This window comes from Bactrocera neohumeralis, unplaced genomic scaffold (genome assembly GCF_024586455.1).
Source record: "Bactrocera neohumeralis isolate Rockhampton unplaced genomic scaffold, APGP_CSIRO_Bneo_wtdbg2-racon-allhic-juicebox.fasta_v2 cluster10, whole genome shotgun sequence".
NCBI classification, from domain to species: Eukaryota; Metazoa; Arthropoda; class Insecta; order Diptera; family Tephritidae; genus Bactrocera; species Bactrocera neohumeralis.
In genome coordinates, this window is record NW_026089623.1 from 16,201,079 (window position 1) to 16,221,693 (window position 20,615).

At 37.2% G+C, this 20,615-nt stretch overlaps 2 protein-coding genes, 1 long non-coding RNA gene and 1 pseudogene across 8 annotated transcripts in view; 1 reads left to right on the plus strand and 3 right to left on the minus strand.

The window, feature by feature from the left end:
• Window positions 1-20,615, plus strand: part of LOC126765217 (protein abrupt-like) — a 299,753-nt gene that overhangs the window by 207,601 nt on the left and 71,537 nt on the right. The gene's annotated exons all lie outside the window — the stretch shown is intronic.
• LOC126765235 (uncharacterized) lies at window positions 6,355-8,026 on the minus strand. The gene is made up of 2 exons (XM_050482909.1): window positions 7,769-8,026; window positions 6,355-7,703 (listed from the first exon to the last, which is right to left on the minus strand). Exons 1-2 carry the CDS (start codon window positions 8,009-8,011, stop codon window positions 6,384-6,386), a joined length of 1,563 nt encoding a protein of 520 aa, XP_050338866.1. The 5' UTR covers window positions 8,012-8,026; the 3' UTR covers window positions 6,355-6,383.
• The window catches only part of LOC126765490 (uncharacterized), a 29,372-nt gene continuing 18,386 nt past the window's right edge, over window positions 9,630-20,615 (minus strand). The window contains exon 3 of the long non-coding RNA XR_007668458.1: window positions 9,630-10,273. This is a non-coding gene — a long non-coding RNA (uncharacterized LOC126765490). The remainder of the gene's footprint in view (window positions 10,274-20,615) is intronic.
• Window positions 10,795-14,431, minus strand: LOC126765323 (NADH dehydrogenase [ubiquinone] 1 alpha subcomplex subunit 9, mitochondrial-like; annotated as a pseudogene).

The following is a 20,615-nucleotide window of genomic DNA, read 5'->3' on the forward strand; positions in this document are numbered from 1 at the left end:
TGATCCAGTATCGATTAACATTTTTAAAATTTTTCCGTTCTTCGTTTTACATTCAACATATGGCAACGAAGAACTATTCATCCTAAAAAATGGATATCGATATGTTCATGAGTATCATTTCCTGGTTTTGGGTTGTCGTATTGGAATGATTGTCCGTTTTCTTCCATATTCAAAGCTGTTTCGTATTCTTGTAAGGTGTGAGTCCCGGTTTGTTGGCAGTACTGGTCTTGTGAGTACTCCTGTTCTTCTGCGTAGTATGGGTCTTGTGGGTACTGTTCATGTTGATTACCTGTTTCTATGTGGAAGTTTCTTTGATGTTTGAGAGGCATTTGTGTTGAAAAGTTAGATGGTCTTTTTATGGGTGGTTTATTGAAATGTGGTCTATTTATGTAGTTAATTGCTCTTGAGTGTATGGTGTGATCAACATCCATGGGCTCTGGGCGTGGAGGTGGGGGCTTATTGGTGACCTGAAACGGTGGTCTGCTAAGCTGAAAATTTTGATAATTTTGTTGGGGGCGTTGGTATTGGGGTGGCATCGAGTTTCTAAAAGGATTCTGCGGTCTGGGAATGTATGCTAATTGAGGGTAGAATGGTTGGTTGAAAGCAATTGGTTTCCTTGGTGGTAATGGTGGTAAGTTATGGGTATTCGGTTTACGTACAGCACCTTGGTTGTTATATGCGTATTGAGTCCTGTAGCCTTGGTTTTCTAGTTTTAGGCACAAATGAAGTGCTTGAGGCAGATCTTCAGGTTCTTTCATTCCTAAAAGTCTAGGAAGGTCACCTTTTAATCCCCTGATAAACGTGTCCAAGGCTTTATGCCTGTAAGTTTGAACTAACAGACTTAGTGACTCCTGGCTCATCTCCAAACTCGAAAGTTTGTTTAGAATAAGCGAAAGGTGTGTATAAACATTTTGGTAGAACTGCTGGATAGTACTGTTGCCTTGCACAATTGATGTAAGCTGACATTCAAGGGTCGTAATATCTCTTTTATCTGCGTAATGTAACGTCAAGCATCTAGATATTGCTTTCCATTCCAGTGGGGTGTTATAGGACTCAAGGGCGACATCAGCATTGCCAGTTATTTTATTGCGGATAACAGAAAGTATTCCGAAATATCTAGGCGTTCCCTTTTCGGATTCGTAGATTTTTAAAACCCGATCTACACTTTTCTTCCAAGAGCTAAATTCTCCTTGGTTGCCGTTAAATTCCCTTAAACTTCTAACTATGTCTGGTATTTTATCTAGGCCTGATAACTGTCCTCTATATTCTGGGTTGATAGTTTCGTCTGTCGCATTAAGTAAGTCAAAATTAGGGTTGAGAACATGTTGTAAATGTTGTCGGCCCTCATTCCTGAGTACCTGACCTACAATTGTGGTAATTAGTGTTGTCAGTTCAGCATTCGGTTGAGAATTATTGGCGGGAGTTGGGTTTGGGTTTGCGTTCACTGATCCTTGATTAGGAGCAGGAGGAGGGATTGCAGGATTATTTAGTATACTGGGCCTAATCATTTTAGAAATTTTTTTAAGTTTTGGAATATTTGAATTTTATAGCTAACTAATTTTATTGTTAATAGTGTTTCCTTTATCCTTTTCTCTGGAGGGTCCCTTTGGTGGTGAATCGCAGAGTAGGATGTAATGTTATATTGAACCGGAGTTAGGTGGTGAATCGCGGTTCGTGTTTATTTGTCTTTTTATTGGCTGTACAAGCCTATGTTATGTTTTTTTATATTCCTCTGGAGGGTCCCCCCGAAGGTGGTGAATCGCAAAGGAAATTTTATGTTATAAGCTTGGTGGTCCCCCGATGGCGGTGAATCGCAGCCTGGATTGTTTTAGGTTATTGGCTGTACGAGCCTGATTTTAAATGGGTTAGTAAATTTTGTTAGTTTTTAATTATCCTTAAAAGTTATACTTATTATATGGCTTATCTAATATAATTTTAATTTTTCTTAAAATATTAATTATTTATTCTTACAAGTATCCTCGTGGCGACGGGGAGGCGTTCCTTTTTGGCCTTCTGCTTACTGGGGTTCCCACGGTGCGCACGTATCGAGGGTGCGTTCCATTCCTACAGGACTCCAACGCTGTGTTTCGCTGTGTTTTGGTTCGGGACCAGTTAGTTCGCTTCCGTTTTCACTTGGCCGTTTTTTCTTTACGGGCTGTTATACGGGCGTACTGTCTTTGTGTGTTCACTTGTGGCACTGAAACATATGTAAATACTGGCACTGCAACTGCTTTGCAGGCGTCTGGCCAAACACTACGACACTTTTTTTGACGCGGCTGTTGTACAGGCGATTGTCTATATTTAAGTGACGACGCGGTATCACAATGTTCAATTTTAAATTTTTAAGGACACGGTGAAACAACACTTTGACACTTTACGGCGCGAATCTAAGCTGGTCCCTGCTCGGGCGCCAGTAAAATTATATTTTTATAATTTTTATTTTTAAAAAACAAGTGGACTCGCGTCCACTGTCTTTATTCTTTATTGACCGTCTTCTTTTACAAACGAATAAAATCTAAATTACAATAATATTCTTAACTTTAATGAACGACGCGGTATCACAATGTTCAACTTTAAATTTTTAAGGACACGGTGAAACAACACTTTACGGTGCGAATCTAAGCTGGTCCCTGCTCTGGCGCCAGTTAAATTATATTTTTATAATTTTTATTTTAAAAAAACAAGTAGACTCGCGTCCACAGTCTTTATTCTTTATTGACCGTCTTCTTTTACAAACGATTAAAATCTAAATTACAATAATATTCTTAACTTTAATGAAACCTATTTCTGCACACAAGTCACGTTGCACTTGCAATATTTGTTGATTTGCCGAATTACCCTGTTTATTATTTATTGTTCCCAGCGATCTCAGCTTTCCCAAGAATTGCCGAATTGCAGTAGTAAGGTTCGTTGATCGAAGCGCTCCAAATTTATTTGGTGTCAGCAGTTTATGCGGATGCGCGTGCAAAGTTGGGTAACTATTTTAGCCAATTTGTTTTCAGATTCTATGAAACCAATGAAAATCAGAATTGGTTTGCAATTCTGTTTTGGATTCCACAACACCCCTGTATATTTAGTAGAATTTCGGCTTTGCTGATAAGTAAGCATGTTCAATGTTATTTAAACACTTACTGACCTGTCTTTTCAATACAGCAATCTGTCTGACACATTTTCCAAGCCTTTCGAAAGTTGCCGAAGTTGTTATGGTTCCTAAGCCAGTAAAGGATCTCAAAACTTTTTGAAAAATTAATTTATCACAGGTTAAAATCTATAATCGAAAAAAAACTATTAATCCCATCACATCAGTTCGGTTGTAGAAACAAGCATTCAACAATAGAACAAATTTATAGAATAACATCCGAAATAGAAAAATCTCTGGAGAAGGGAAACGTATGCTCAGCTGTCCTCCTTGACGTTGCGCAAGCGTTCAACAAGTTGTGGCACGAAGGCCTTATGCAAAAACTAAAATCATGTATTCCGATTGAATATTGTGCTCTTCTAGAATCGTATATCAGTGTGAGAGTTTTCCACGCAAAATAAGGAAATGAATTCTCCAAACTAAAAGAAATTGAAGCAGGAGTTCCTCAGGGAAGTATCTTAGGTCCACTTTTACATATTCTGTATCCAAGAGACTTACCGTTAGCTCTAAACAGTATGACAGCCACTTTTGCTGTTGACACCGCAATACTACGCGTCGTAAAAACAGCAGAAAAAGCTGCGCTAAACCTGCAACATGCAATCAACTCTTTAGTAAGTTGGAATAAAAAATGGATAATAAAACTAAATAGTGGCAAATCGGTTCATGTGAACTTTACAAACAAAAAAAGACGTGTGGCACTCGGGGACTACCGCGGTAAAGCTGTTGCATAGCATTTTGTATCAACTTATGCAATTATAATTATTTATTTATTTTATTCATGCAGTATTTCTTTTTCTTTGATATTAATTCAAGGTACACTTTTTGAGCGTGGTGACCGATAAGAAAACAAATTTTTCTATTATTAAATAAATAAAAAGTTAATATTGTTTAAAATATTTTTATTATTTTACAATACATGTGGGTTTTATTATCTTACAGTAGCTGTTGGTTATTCAGGAATATTTATCATTGAAACTATAGATTTATGATAACTGAAATAAGAAACATAAGTTTGCGACTTAATATCCTCTAAATATCTAGAAAATACCGCGTCAATGGTGGTCCCATATTTTGTTGTGGACTCTTGTGGATCATTATTCATTTTCAAATTCAATGTTTTTGATAGAAAAGTTGTCAACCGCTCTGATTTTTTATCAGCGAAGTTAATGTTGAAATCGCCAGCCAAGATAAGTGGAAATTTATTACCATTTGTACCAAGTATTTTCGACCCTTCTTCAGTGTACTCCAGTAAAGTGCGATGAATAAAATGCTCTACCTCGTCCAATTTGGATTCGGAGAAATGTAAATTTCTACCATAACTATTTGTAGGCCATTTCTAAGTTTGCATAAGCACGCACAAATATCTCCCAGCAACTGAGCGCCTAACATTAACATCGCTAACGTGTGCAATATTTATTTCAATATTCGGAGTCATAATATTAGTAATATCATTTTCATTTTGGTAAATAGCTACACCACCTTTTGATACAGTATCTGGGTTGAACTGAACAATACAATTAAAATTAGGTATTTCAATCGGATTATCATGCGTCATGCAAGTTTCGGTAAGAAGTAACACATTTGTTTGTCTCGTAACTGAATCTTGTAAATCGTATTTATAACTATTTAGACTTTGGCAGTTGAAAGTCATTATTGAAATGCCGTTTCTATTACTGATGAAATCTTATACATTTTGAGCTGAGCTTGAATTCTTGCAATAAAAATGCAGTCGATGCAGCTTGCTTTCGATTATGATAAAACTTGAATGTAGAATTAGCGTTTTTTGTCGTGATATACAATTTTTCAATCAGTCACCCGAGAGAGCGCAACATAAACGAGTTCCTGAGAATGTGCTTTACTATACTCATATACTATTTCGTCAAAATTGTGACTTATGTATAGTTAGAGCAAGAACTGAAGTTAATGGAAAATGTTTGCGTTTGGCTATACATTTTCTATCCGATGTTAATGAAATATTTGCTGTTCGTAATTCAATGGGAACAGCGAGATTGCCAACTCTGTTTCGCACTGCTAGAGCGGCTGCTTTATGCCTTTTTTTCCTACCCACTTTATCTGAACCACAAAATTCCAGGCAAACTCTTATTAATGTGTTACTTTCATCAAATTCTAGATGCACCAATTTCCCAACAGTACCATTGCACAAACCATCAGAAACGTAGATGTTAGTTGTAATAACATAATGCTTTCCAACGACAAAAGTAATGTGATAAGGCAGTCCTCCAGGGTCAATAACAGATTTTTTATGTAATTTAAGTTTAAAATTAGCTTCTTGCTCAGCCCATTTAGCGCCAATAATGACGTCTACGGACATTGAAAGAACTTTGTTTTCACATTGGCTCAAAATTAAATTGTTATAGGCGGCAACATCTTCATTTTTAAAAAATAAACGAACTCCATTAGGACATAATGTAGCAACATCCCCTTTTTTGAAAAATCTCGATTCAATAAGTTGAAACTCATGCTCATCTAGTACATCTCCATTAACTATTTTTGTCAACACTTGTGAAATGCAACATTAGCTTGTCTCATTAGTGTGGTGATATACAATAATAAATACATAGATATATCGGCTATCATAGGGGAATGTTGGGCCACGTTTTGATTTCGGTTAAAAAGTCACATAAAAGTTATTTTTTGTGAAAATTCCAAAGCATGGATTTGTAGTGCGAGTCGTAACCTTCCTTTTGATAACATTGGTTTGATAAAATTCTACAAAAATTTAAAAGTTATAGCCATTGGCGCAAAAAACCTGATTTTGCGATTTTGAATGGGGAATGTCGGGCCAGTCTGTAAATCGATTAGAACATGATTGATGAATCATAGGGGAATGTTGGGCCAAACGTTTTTTTTAACCTTCCTTTTGATAACATTGGTTTGATAGACCGATGAAAAACGTTTATTTATCAATGGAAATGAAAGGGAGATTCATAAATAATAAGAAAAATAGGTATTGGCGAAAAAAATTATTCCGACTCGCAGTGGATGCAGGTGTAAGTGTTCGGGTTCGGTCCGGCACATTTCAAGTGAACCTCTCGATCACAAACGATGCAATGGGCCGTGTTTTGACGATTCTCGTGCTTCGGCATCTTTTTCTTGCAAATCGTGCAAAAATCGAAGTCCTCTTCGATGTCGGTTTCGGTCGGAGACGGGCTTCTCTTCCGTGGCGTCTTCGATTTGCCACGGCCTTTTAGCTTCTTGGCTGCTGGTTCACCGGCTGCCTTCGTCAATTTTTGCCGCTTTTTTTGGCCTTGTCACGCAGATCTGCGACAACCTCAGGCGATGTCAAAATCGTTGACTCCATTGTCTTGCGGCCACGTTTTGATTTCGGCGCAGGTGTGCCCAATTTCAACGGGCCAACCGATTTCAATGCATCACGGAGCTGTGGAGCCGAAACAAGAGACAACGACGATGATGCAGCACCACTTGTTGAAGCTGGGGCACTTGTCGATGCCACCGACGTTGACACCTCCTCATTCGCAGCAGTCACAATGGCATCACCAGAGGCAAGAACTCGACGTTGATTCTCGGCGCCTTTCTCTTCGTCACCGAACAAATTTTCGCCGCTCAGTTCCGAAGCGACAAAGTCAACTTCAGTGAAAATTTGCGGGTTGAACGGGTAGATGCCAGTTGTTCGGAAGCCGGATTTGATGGTTTTCGGCGTTAACATAACATCGAGGCACTGATCGACAAGGAGCGGCACATGATGCAGATCGAAAGTGACACCAATGTTGGACTTTTTCCATGCATCATGCTTCACGGTCATCATGCCTTTAAATGGTGCAAATACCGCAACATCTAGCGGCTGCATTTTGTGCGTGCATTTCGGCGGAAAAGACAGCAACGTGATGCCATGATCCAACGCCAAATCTATCGCCTCGATCGATAAACGCGAACCGTGGTTGTCCAGCAGCAACATGGTTGGCGAATCGGCATTAGCACCGGTGTGCTTGAATAAATGACGCATGAATTGAGGGAATACGTCAGAGTTCATGTAACCAGAACCGTTCGCAACACCAACAGCGCCATGACTCGCATGAGTCATAAAAATCTCTTTCATGTTGACTCGGGGAAAGAGGAAGAATGGCGGTATAGACTGGCCACTAGCGCTGACGGCAGATGTTGATGAGCCGACCTGCTTTTGTCCTTTGCGCGCGATGGTTTTGACAGGTCTGATTGGCACGGTCGGGCACCCGGTTTCATCCATGTTCCATATTTGGTGAGGTTCAAACGGCGTCTTACCGAGAACGGATGAAAGGTTGGCAAAGAATGCATCGACATTCTCTTTGTTGAATCGCTTCACACGGCTCTGGCTTACTTGCTCTGGTGTTCGCAGTGACAAATTTTTGTGGCGTTTCATGAACGCAAACTGCCAATCCTTACTCGCCTGTTGATTGTCGTTCCATGGATCCGGATACGACGCGCCAACTTTCCGAGCAAATTCATACGCGAGCATACGAAGCTCCATCAAACTAATTCCATAGTTGATGTCGCTGGCCTGGAGAATGTAGCTTATCAGCGCCTTCTCTTGTTCGATGTTGAAGATCTGAAATAAAAAAAAAATTATTTATTATTCGATGAAAGAAAAAGAAAGAAACCAGCAGAACTCACTGTTTTTGTGCCCATCGTCGTGCTTTCAGCCAGCAAATTCTTCATTACATCGGCATTGGCAGTAGTAACGTCGATGCTCGCACCATCAAATGCTGCAATATAACGCATCAGGTTGGTCCTCGGAATTTTGTGTGCCGTCGCAGATTGTCGAACGCTGTTGTGATGTATTTTCACCGACTTGATCGCCTCCAAAATGTTGTCGAAATCAACAATTTTCTCTTGTTTGGGATAGTACCGCGGCATAATGACTAAAAAAAATTTTTCAGAGCACGAAACTATAAGGAAATGTTGAAAAACTATTGTATTGTTGAAATTCTGCACGAAAAATCACTTATACACGTCAAATATATGAAGTTAGCATGTCAAATGTAAAAGATTCCCGAGATTCCCCAAACACAATGAACACAATGTAAATTCGTGCAAAATTTCTTTTGTGTGTCGAGGGCTAAAGGCTCAACTAATGTTATAAACATATTTACCTGGATAAATTTATTGGAAAATGTGAAAAAAATCAACTGTACACAGAGTTGAAAAAAAACTTTCGGAGTGTCGAATTTCTTTTTGTTGTCGCAGAGAGGTTATAACACGTGTTCACAGCTCGAGTGCTATATAGAAACTGAGCTTAGTATGAGACGAGCCGATGACAGTTGGTTGCAGCTGTCAACCTATACTAGGGAAAAAAATATCGCGCTGGCCCGGGATTCCCCCGTGCCCAACATTCCCCTATTAATCTTATTATTTGCTCATATGTATACGCATGTGCGCGTTCAGAAAATCAAACCATGATTTTATCACTTATAGATACATATTACATGTGCGCGCATTAATCTGCATGTTCATACATTCATATATACTTATATCTATGTACATAGTATGTACATATGCATGTGTCGTGGAGCGTGAGGTTTTTTTGGTTACGGAATTTCTGGATTCGGTCTCCGCGCTCAAGTTCCGAGATAGAAGCTATGCAATAGCTTAAAAAATCGCTTATCAACCTATAAGTATTCTAGATGAATGCATACCAAATGAAAAAACGGCCAAACATCTTGGCATTACGCTCGATGCTAATTACGTTGGAAAGAGCATGTTAAAATAGAAAAGGATTGCACTTAGTCTGAAATTTTCGAAAATGAAATGGCTAATTGGGCCAAGGTCAAACCTGTCCATACACAACAAATAACTTCTTTATAAACAAATAGTCAAGCCAGTATGGTACAGCAGAAAGGCTGATATTCATCGAGACCTAAGGGTGAAAGGGTCGAAGAAATAAGGAGTCAGGCAGATGCTCACTACAAAAGCCTTAATGCACATGTGAACGAGGAAGCGAGAAATCTTCTCTCAGGCCCATGCCTCTCTAGTCGAAAAAATCACATAGTTTATTTGGAAGCTAAAATATAAAGGAATTAATTATATATCATATATGTATAAAGATTATTATTAATTTATATGTAATTTGTTTAAGTTACTCACCGCTCGTTAGTTTTTGAAACTAGTTGAAGTATTTGTTGAAGAGCTTGACGTACCACATCATATGTAGCCGACACTCTTCACAAACCCTATCACTTGGATTGACGCCGATTTGTCACACTTATAATTTTTCGCTCTGATTAGGGCCTCCGAATACAGTGATAAATCCCTCTGTGTCTTCGTCATTGCCTTAGTATATTTTTCGAAATGGATTTTCTGGTTATACAGTAGACGCTCGGAAATTAGAACCACTTTGTTTTTGGCGTAGTTCTAATTTCCGAAATGTTCTAATTTCTGAACGTAAATAATAAAACTAAGAGTCAAGCCACTTCCAGAAACTATATAAAAACATTTTTTTTCTTATTTTATTTAAAAACATAATAATTCAGTCCATTACATAACAATTATGAAAAAAACAACTTAAAATTTCAGAAATTAATTAAAAATTTTGGATAAGGGCTCAGTTCAAAATTAATTTTTGTTTGACATATAATCAGTAATATTTGTTTGTTTTTTTGGTTTCTTTAAATCCGATATAACAATATCGTTACGGAGGGCCAAAAGATTGGCCATGTGCTTATTGGAAGACAATTCACTCTTGTTGCACCAATTTATTAAATTGTTAACGCTTTCAATAGCTATAGCATTTGAAATAACTGGTGTGTCGTCAACAACGTCATCTTCACTGCTATCAGAAAATTCAGCACCGCTACTTAGGTCATAACCAGTTCCGTCTTCAAACTCATCTTCATTCCATTACTCGATGTCATCAATACACATGAAACTGTTTGTATCAATTTATGCTAAAAGAGTTTGATTTATTTGGAGAGCTTCATTGCAGTCCTCATTTTTGTTAAGCAACTGTGCTAGTGGCACCATGGTATAGAGGAGTAGGGAAATTCCCATTCACAATAGAAAAAAGAGCCATTCACAGTCCTTAACCTACCCCTCAAGTGTACGTTCACAATAAAACATCATGGCCACCTCTGGTGAATAAGGGTGGCGAGAGGTCAAAACGGGTTGCAGAAAGCGAAAATGCTATAATATAAAATTATAAATTTATAGTACTATATTTGCACATGTACAAATACTATTTTTAATTTTTGTTATAGAATAAAGTTTAATGCTGTTATCAAAAGATTTAATTATATCCTCTTGATATAAATAAATATGCTATATACATATTTTTAAGCGTTGTAGTTAATTTATTCATGCACAAATTGAAAATTATTTTTGATAATGAGTGTACCAATAGAGATAACTATTGTGGAAAAATTTGGTATTCCATATCATAATAATTCGTCTGAACAGTAAAACACAATTTTTTACTGTAAGATAAATCAAGAGATAATTATAATAGCCATGTTTTCTGAATTTTAAGTATAAATTTTTGTAATCACAAACTACATATACGTTTATATGTCAGAATTTAGCTATATGCCCGCGATCAGGAATCCTACTCGTTCCCAAATGGAGTGTTTGATTATCCTAACACATTTACCACATTATTTTTTAGTTCTAAGCTAATTTTTTAAATAAAAAGGATTCTTAAAGAAATTATTTTTTGAATTTGCAATATCTATGTATATAGTAGTAAAAAGTAGTTTAAATTAGCTTACGCAACACTATTTTGCCATGCTCTGTAGCAATACTGGCATAGTATTTAAAAGAATAAATGATTGTTCGAAATATATTCCGTTTGAAATTATTCAAATCGATAATAACTTGTTTGGCCCAATTAAAAATACAACTCAAATTCCTTAATTTTTAATAGCGGTTCATTATTAGCCAAATTACATTTATTTGTTTTTTTTTAAGATTAAATATCAACTTCCACACCATTCATAATCGACCATAATTCACTAGATGTAAAGACGAATTGTAATTCGCGTAGATGCAAATGTTTCTTTTTCAAATCGCTGCTTGGTCACCAACGCTGCCAACTTTCATTTGATGAGTGAGTTGAGATCTTCCCGATGTTCTATCGGTTTTGGTGGAGCTGGTTCCCCCACTCTCCCAATTCGGCATCATAATATTGCGCAGCACGATATGGTCACAATTCCCATGGTACTTGCTCTTCCATGGAGGTCAATTGTATACCAAAATTCTTCAACCACGGTATGTCGGAGGGAACGACATCGGTAATACATTCGCGATCGACACGTTCCGTATGTAGCTCACCAATAGGTTGTTCAGGACAGTAAGCTCAGTGAAGTTGGCTTTCAATAAGAAGGTAAGATCGCAACGCATGTCTTAAAGACAGTATCCCCACCATTTTTCATGTTTGCGCATAACACGATGAAACCAGTCAATTAATTCGCTCAACTGGTTACGATTTGGTCTGCAAGGTGGGTGTTTAGCATATTAGAAAGTATGTATGTAAATTCAATTTTGCTCAAAACCTACACAACAGTTTGATAAAGCTGACCAGCAGTATCGGTATCCTAAGCGCAATTGACAATAGCTCGTACAACATCCGAATGTGCTCACCGGAGGATTTGCTCTTCAAAAAGTTACTTCCACCCTCAAACTCAAAGCTCATTGGTTTGGGACTAGCGTTTAAAGCAGACAAATAATCAAACGTTCTAAAATAAAAATTACATCGTAAATCTTTTGAAATAAAGTTTAATTTTAGCTTACCTAGCAATGCGACGTGCACCTTCCACAAGCACGTCATTGAATTTAAAATTTTGTCTCGAATTCACGACCAACTAAGTTCATAAATACATTTGAGTACTTCACAGCATCGCGTATCGCTTTTACATCTCTTAAATCATAAAATTGGAACAGCACCTGACCCATTACGCAACAGTGTTAACGAGGCCATGTTTAGTTATTCCGTACTTTTATTGGAATAAAATCCCAACCCGATCTGTTATTTATCGTCTCAAGGGAAATTTGCACACTTCTTCCAGATTCAAATAACTAAATAAACCATCGTAAAGCATTTAACCATGAAATAAACTCAAACAAATTGCCTTGCAAAAACCTTCGTTACGATGGCAAAAATGTAAATATGGCTGTGAATGAGTATAACCTGGACCCCACTATTCGGCATGGTTGCTTATTTGTTCGTAACATTTTTCTGTGGGGAACATTTATTAACTTACCACAGTTAAAAAGAGGCATAAATAAAAAACTTAATTTTTCATGAATTAGCCCATATTGTTCTCATCTTTAAGATTATATATTAAAATAAAGCGATTTTCTTTTGAAAATATATTAAACTTTTATATATAACCAATATTTGTGGGACAACTTTTCCATAAATTTTAAGAAAATAACACAATGCATCCATTTTCCGGTTAAAAGTCGACCATCTTGGTTAAAAGTCGGCCATCTTGGATTCCAATAGAAACTCAACCCCGGACTACACTTGACGTTTCTACAGTGGCACCTCTCAGCTGTGCCTTTGTTTACATAACATCAGCTGATAGTGACCTTACTCCTCCTCTACCGTGAGTGGCACATCATCATCGCTGTCGTATTGGTCGAGTCCCAATTTAACAACTTTGACAAAGAATTTCTCATCACTGTTTGCGCTATCTCATCCCAAGCTTGTTACAGAAATATTATTGCCTTTCGGATGGAATGGGATTTCAACAGACTATTCAGTGTACCTTCAGCTATTATTTCAGCAAGTAACTTACTTCTGTAAACAAGTTTTGTTAACTTTATGGGATTTTGATCCATTGGTTGCACAGCTGCTGTCACATTTGGCGGCAAGAAATATGCAACTATGTTGCCATCTTTGCTTTGAAGATGCTCAATTAGTGCATGCGCTGAGCCGTTATCAATAAGCAAAAGAGGCAACTTATTTTTTTGAGAAAACTGGATGACCTGTAAACAGAAAAATATTTTAAAATTAAAGAAATTAAATGCAAAATTATTTTCTCTTACTTCATTAATAAATATCTTGTGAAACCAATCATGAAAGATCCGAGACGTCATCCAAGCATTTTTGGAAGCTCCTGGGATTTTTGGTTTTTCCAATAACCGAGGGCACTAATTTGTGAGAGCTATCAGCATTTGAACCAAGTAAAATGGAAATTCGTTCTTTTTGAATTTTGTATCCAGGCGCACTTTTTTCACAAGCAGAGACATACTCGTATGTTTTATCTGGTAGGTAACGTTAAAGTAATCCGGTTTCGTCCACATTATATAATTGTGACTCCTTTAACTCCATCTCAGTGACTTTTGCATGGAATCTGTTAGTAAATGGAGTGATCGAGGCAATATCACTAGAAAGAATCTCGCCACCAATTTTTAAAAAACGAATGCCGTGTCGCTTTTTAAATTTAGTAAACCATCCATCGCTTGCTCGGAATGCATTTTTATTTTTGTCGGGGTATTCTTCACCAAAAATTTGTTTAGCTTTTTTCTTTAATATTGTTCCTGTCAATGTACACTTCCATTCGCGTTGTTTTAAAAACTACTCATAAAGACGACTTTCCATTTTCGGATATTCGGCACTATGCATAGTTTTATTTGATGCTTCCTGATAAGTATTGGAAACAGCATTTAATATAGATGATCTATTTGACTTGATATAGCTGATGGCAGATTTGTTCACACTGAAATCTAGCGCTAGACGATTCCCTTGAACTCCTTTGTCCAGCTTTTCCGATATCTTTACTTTGGTTTCTAAAGATAAAGTGTTTTTTTACGCTTATTTGACATTTTTAGTAAGTTATTTTTATTTTTCGGTAGATTCTAGCAAATTATGTCCACGTGTATCAAATTTCTCATAGCAATGACAAAAACACCAAAAATATTGCAAGACAAAAACTAAAAAGGAATTAAATATATAACTTGGGGATTCCCCTTTCTCTTTTACCTTTGTTCAGTGAAATAAAAACCAAAAATGGGAAAGGGAATTCCCATTAAAAATTAAAAAAAAAAAAAACAAACTCTCAGAAATTAGAACCTCAAGTTCTAATTTCAGAGCGTTCAATGCAACAAAAAATGGGAATTCCCTTGTGTTTAAAATTAAAAAAAAAAATCGCTCAGAAATTAGAACTTCAAGTTCTAATTTCAGAGCGTCCAGTGCATTAAAAACTCTGGTTCTAATTTCTGGATGTTCTAATTTCTGAGAGTTCTAATTTGTGAGCGTCTACTGTACCATAATAAAGCCTGTGCAATACCGAAAACAAAATTTTCGTCTGGAATAGTAAAAGATTCCAGGTCGAGTTGCTCAGATTCGTGTTCGTTTTCCTGTACATCTAGATGACGATATTTGGGGGTTAGGTTCCAATCTGAATTTATGTCGTCATCATCCTCACAACTTTCTTGAAAATTTTGCCTTAAAATTTTCATGGAAATTAAACGACCTACAATATATTCTATTTCATTGTATATTCATTATAAAAAATCTTGGAAGTTTAATTATTTTAAAAACTTTATATAATTATAGAGGCGTTGAACTTTCCTTGAGTCATTCTTTAACAGCGGATATTGTAATGGGTTTTTTGAAACAATATTTTTGCAGTCTAGATCGTCGAAGAGATCATTCATTTTTTAACTGAGCCGAATAGACTTTGGCTATAGGTCATTTCTATGCCAGCCGCGACCGAATTGCTCAGAATTTGGGTTTCACGTTTCAGGGAGATTTTTTCAAAAATGCTAGAATAATCGTAAGCCTTTGTTAGTTTTGGACCTATTTTGTAACATGTATTGCTCTGTCCGATAGAGTAAAGTTTTTTTATAACTTTAAAGCTGGCTATTCCATTTGGAGTAGAAAGATCGTTTTTCCTTAATGTATTACGAACAGACTTAAAAAAAATGGCAATTGTAATATAAACAATATGTCCGTAAACCTTCGTGCAAATAAAAGGCGTTTTCTTCAGAAATTCTAAAAGAATTTAAGAGTATTTGAGGCCCCTCGATCACAAACTAAAGCCGTTACGTTTAGACAAATTTACTTTAGAGCTGCGATGTTTTTATTCAAAATTTCTTACAGTTTGAATGTAGAAAGTCCATTTGTGGAAATATTTGAAAAGACCATATTTCCAATTGAAATTAAACGCTTGTATCATGAAAAACAACACTTACTAACTAAATTAATTTCACGATGGTCTAACCTAATGGGGCGCCATTGCAAAAGAAATCTCTTGCTTAGTAAAGCGAAACCAAAATCGTCACGCATAAAATTATATGGTTTAATTGGACATGTATTTAATGTTCTGTGCCAATGTTTTTTCATTGTCACTGAAAACAGTGCGCTTCGTGACGATCATCCTAGCGAATGTTACAGCATCAGAGCTTGAATTTACATCTGCAACTATTGCACATTTCCTAAGGTCTTGATACTTTTTTCTAAATATTTAATAACTCTTCGATATTTTTATTCAATTTAAGCTCAGTATTTTGATAAAAACGTACCGATCGAGCAAATCGTTCACGACTATCTAATGCACAGCCTCCGTTGTTATTTTGGGGTTCTAATCCTAATCTATTTTTCTCTAAAATTGACTGTTACATCAGGACGGCCATAAGTGGTGGTGACGGTCGGGCACACCCAGAGTCAGCACTAGATGACTATGACTTAATGCTGAACCTAATCTTAAACAGGGGAAAACCCCAGGCAATAGTTTGAATTTGGATACTTTTTTGTATATGTGCGTAAATAGGAAACGACGAAATTCCAATACGTATATATAATTTGATTCAAATTTAACCCACTGTTCCCAATTTGTTTCTATTTCAAAATACGATAATTCATATCTCATTTATAGTAAAAGAAAATTAATTAATTATTTTTAATTAAGCTTATCGAAGACGTTTTCGATGTGTTTGCACCCATATAACCAAGCTTGAGGGTGGGTACAACATGCGCTTTCAACTTTTTCACAGCCACTGCACTTTGTTCGATGTGCTAAATGCAAATAAATGCGTTGTGAGTGGGTAAATCCTGCGTTGATGGGATCCGCAAATTTTCCACCCACTTCTAGACAGATTCTGTCTTACACTCGCAAACGCGGCACTTCCTTACATTTGCCATTTTAATTAATATTTCTTTATAAAACGTGACAAACGAATTGGCGATCGAGTTTAACTTTCCGCGACGAAGTTCTTTCCCAACTAAAATTCCGTTGACGATTTCTTCTTCAACTTTAATTTTTGGCGCAAGTTCCTCACCGAAATATATTGTATATTAGACTTAAAATAATCTAACAACTTGCATATATGTACATACTTTATGGTGTTTTTTTTAACTAATAATTTTTTTCAATCCCGTCGCGAAATTTCCTTGGAAATATCATAAAAAATTCCCTGAAAATTTTTTCCCTTAATATTAACATTAAGAACTGGACCAAGGCATGTGAAAATTTCGAGGTTCGAGGTCAAAATCGCTATCATTAATACTTTTCGAGATATTCGGCTTTTAAAGTAAGGCTGTATGCAATTTTCATAGATTTTTTAATACATACCATCTATAAAAATTCTATAAAGCCTTACTTAAAAAGCCGAATATCTCGAGAAGTATTAATGATAGCGATTTTGAACTTTTTTAACAAATAAAGTTTATTACAAATTTGTCATGTACATTTTTCTATAGCTCTTGTCATTTACGAGACATATACAAAAAAAGGGAAATTCGTGGAAAAATCGGGTTTAGAGCCACGTACTACTTCGCCGGTGTGAGTTACGACTTTATTGCACGGGGCACTTTTGTAGAGTGACCGATTCTGAGAAATATGCGTCTAAAGTCAAAGCGATGCCATAAAATACCTTTGAGCTGTAGGAATTTAAAGATAAAAAATCACGACTGTAGTGTATTTTCAATGGAAAATTTTTACATGCTTTGGTCCAGTTCTTAATGTTAATATTAAGGGCTAAAATTTTCCTGGAATTTTTTTAGGGTATTTCCAAGGAAATTTCATGACGGGATTGAATAAAATTAATAGTAAAAAAAACACCCTAATGTACATAGTATACAAGAACTTATTAGCTTTAACCTACATCATCTGCATATGCCACTTTCTAAGGGGCTTTGCCTTCCAAGTTCCTTCGCAGTTTATTCAACGCTAATGTCAATAGAAGCGGGGATAGCATTCCACCTTGAGAAATACCTCTACAGACTTCCTTGGTCATGTTAGTCTCGTTCCATTTTGCTCTTATCCCTCTAGGGGTCAAAAGGCCCCTGATCCAGAGATGTATAGGAGGAACAACCACTATTGACTGGATACTGCTCAGAACAGATTTGGTAGCGACATTGTTGAGCGATCGATAAATGTCCAGGAATATTCCAAGAGCGTACTCCTTATATTCAAGAGGTCTGTCGATATTAAATAGCAGCGTATGGAGAGAAGTCCGCCCTATTGTGCGCGTCCAAGATCTTCTCTAGTGCTTTCAGCAGGAGGAAGTTAAGCTTATAGCCTAAACTCTTATGAGTTGGTTGGATTGTTTTTATTTGCCTTTGGTATGAAAATTGCAATAGCCATGAGTGTGGTATGCAGCTGAACTTCATTCATTCCCTAAAAATTGCTTTTAGCCATGACAAGGATAGACAGAGTGCATTCCGTAGCATTGCTGCAATGATTCCGTGCGTACCGGTAGATATGTCTTATGATCTTTTCAAAACTACTAAAAAAAAGTTGTCTAGGATTCTTGCACTATCTTTTTGTAATCTCTTAGAAGATTTTTTTAATCATTCCAACAGTCCTCGTTTTCTACTAGCTTGGCCCAGATGAAGCATTCCCGTTCTTTCAGCCCAACGACCACGTTCTGTCAGCTTCCCTTACTCATGTTAGCGTCGGGTCGTCGTTGTATTTAAAGATTTTGAAAACTCTAAGAGATCCTGCTTCATAAAATGACGGCATGGGTGCGCTCGGTTCAGTGTCCATTCTCGAAAAGAGGACTTTCAATAACTTTATTTCCACTATTTTCCACCGGGCTTGTGACATTTGTCCCAGCGGGCTACTGCGGTCTATGAGCGCGACGGTCAAATCCCGTTTTGCATTCTCATTGGCCGCCACCGCTGTCTTGGACGTTGTCGGTTTGTCGTCCGAGTATTTGACGTCTACCTTCATGGCTACGTCTTTGCACATCCTATTGTTCGATGTCGCCTTAGGGGTGCTTTCCGTTAAGCGCTGCCTCTTTACAGCGATATATTCCTCAATGCGATTGGCATACGCTGGGTCCGAGGTATGCACTAATTACGAGTGGCGAAGTGTGTTCGGCCGTTCTTCACCACATCTCTAGCCCAAGCCAGTCGTTTTACCTCTTCTTCCTTCAGGCTGGACTTGCCTTCAAGGCGATTGCATGTTCCGACCGCCGCCTTATATCTCACTTTTGATTAAAACCCCTCCATGATTGGCTTCTTCCGGAGCCTTTTCTTGTTACCAGAGTTGGAATCCTTAGTCAAGTTCTTTTTCCCTCTCCGCGTTTATGCTACAGTGCTTTCTTGGCCCGAGTCTTCGTAGACTGTGGCACCAGTGCGCCGTAAAGATTGTTTGGCAGTAGCACTACAACCACCGCAACCTGCCCTATTTGCGGTGGAGGTGTGACCGCTGGTGACACAGTTCTGACGATCGCTGTGCTCGCCGGTGGTAGCAGCCTCGTCTCCCACCGACGTCTGGACCGATAGCTCGGTCTACCTTGATCCTTTCTCGTCTTCCATTACGAGTTTAAGATTCGGGGGCCTCTACCCCTAGCATTTTATATTTCCCGTCAGGTACCTTATTGGCAATGGCCGTTGTATTACAAATTCAACCACTTCTGAGGATGCTTATACATTGTAAGCAGCGGCACCCATAACCCAGTCGGTATCCGCGCGGATAACTTTGGAAATACGTTAAAAGCTGGGCATCTGCTTTTACTGTTTAGTATACACCGCAGATGCAGCAGCCATCTATAATGCGCTTCTCCTAGTACAAAACTCTAATATAAAATCGTTAATATGTACTGATAGCAAGTCTACAATCTCAGCTCTCTTAAATGCATCCAACAAATCCTACCTAATTGCGCAAATAAGAAACATACTAATTGGTAACACAAACATAAAAATTATGCGGATCCCTGGACACGCCGGTATTACCAGAAATGACTGGGCCGATCAAAACGCCAAATTGGCGTCATAGCAGCGATTGATTGTTTTCGACTACATCGAATCAATTGTGGCAATCATGTAAACAAAAAACACACAGTGTAATAATGTTGGTGTTGGTGGTTAGAGTTTTTCCCCTTGAGGCATAACTTTTAATATAGCGCATAAGTGGTGAAGGAGAAACTGTAGATCTTAAAGCTATCTCAGATTGGAAGGAAAATCTATCAACCCTTTTAAAAAATTATTTATCTGAGGACCAATTTAATGCCAATGAAACTAAACTATTTTATCACCACTCGAAGTTTCGTTGCAAAATGCGCAGTTTGTAAAGGAAGCAAACTGGAAAAGAAAGATAGACTGAGCATATTGTTTTGCTGCAGCAGTACAGGAGAAAAGTTAATACCACCACCTTTCCACCAAAATAAAAAAATTTATTGTGCAATGCGCTCACAAAAAAAGGTTTGGAAATATAAAAATTATTTTGTTTATTGGTAATGCTACAAGCCACAGTTTAATTAATGAATATTGAAATTGTAATGCATTGTAAAATTGCTGCCACTAAACCCAACGGCAGAAATATAACCTCTCGACCAAGGAATTATACAAAGTTTAAAAACAAAATATAGAAAAAAAATTGTGTTTTCTCTGATAACGCATCTTGATGAATGCAACAATGCTAAAAAATTGCCGAAAAGCATTTCTGTTTTGAAAGCTATTCGGTGGTTGGTTTCTTCCTGGGACGAATTAGACACTCTTGAGATAAGAAAGTGCTTTCAACAAGCTGTATAATCATGTCTAGAATGTCCACCGCAAGAAGATGTGAATAATGAATGTTTGAAAAATCACAACTATCCTGAACAAATTCGAAATTAATTAGTACCATTCACAGTTGTGGAAAATATAGAAAAATCTATAGATATAGATACATGACCAAATGGGTGATTCTCATGACACTATTTAAAAAAAAAGTTGTTAGTTTCTCCCAAGGAACTCCTTCAGGTTAAAGTGAAAATAAGTGCACTGAAAACTATAATCTTCCCACCGCAAAGGAGGCTTTATCAAACACTAGCTGACCCCGCAGTCGTTGTCCTGCGTGAAATTATGTGTTTAGAAATGAAAAAGTTGAATTTATCATTTCACTTTTTTTCAATGTATCGCAACATCGTATTGATAAACAACATTTTTTGGTTTCTGTTCCGGTGTATAGAAAAGATGGTTTTCCAACCCGTGAGCAGGCCACGTATATCTGGCCGAGTGAAAAACATAGCATTTCCAAATGTATACCATACACTATGCGACTATCCTTGTGTCTCAAATGAAATTTTCACTGGA

Bases quoted from the DNA above. Each gene is read 5' to 3' on its own strand.
- LOC126765235 (XM_050482909.1), bottom strand. From the start codon at position 8,011: ATGCCGCGGTACTATCCCAAACAAGAGAAAATTGTTGATTTCGACAAC. The intron at 7,704-7,768 runs GTGAGTTCTGCT...TTTTTATTTCAG, and splicing joins CGACGATGGGCACAAAAACA to ATCTTCAACATCGAACAAGA.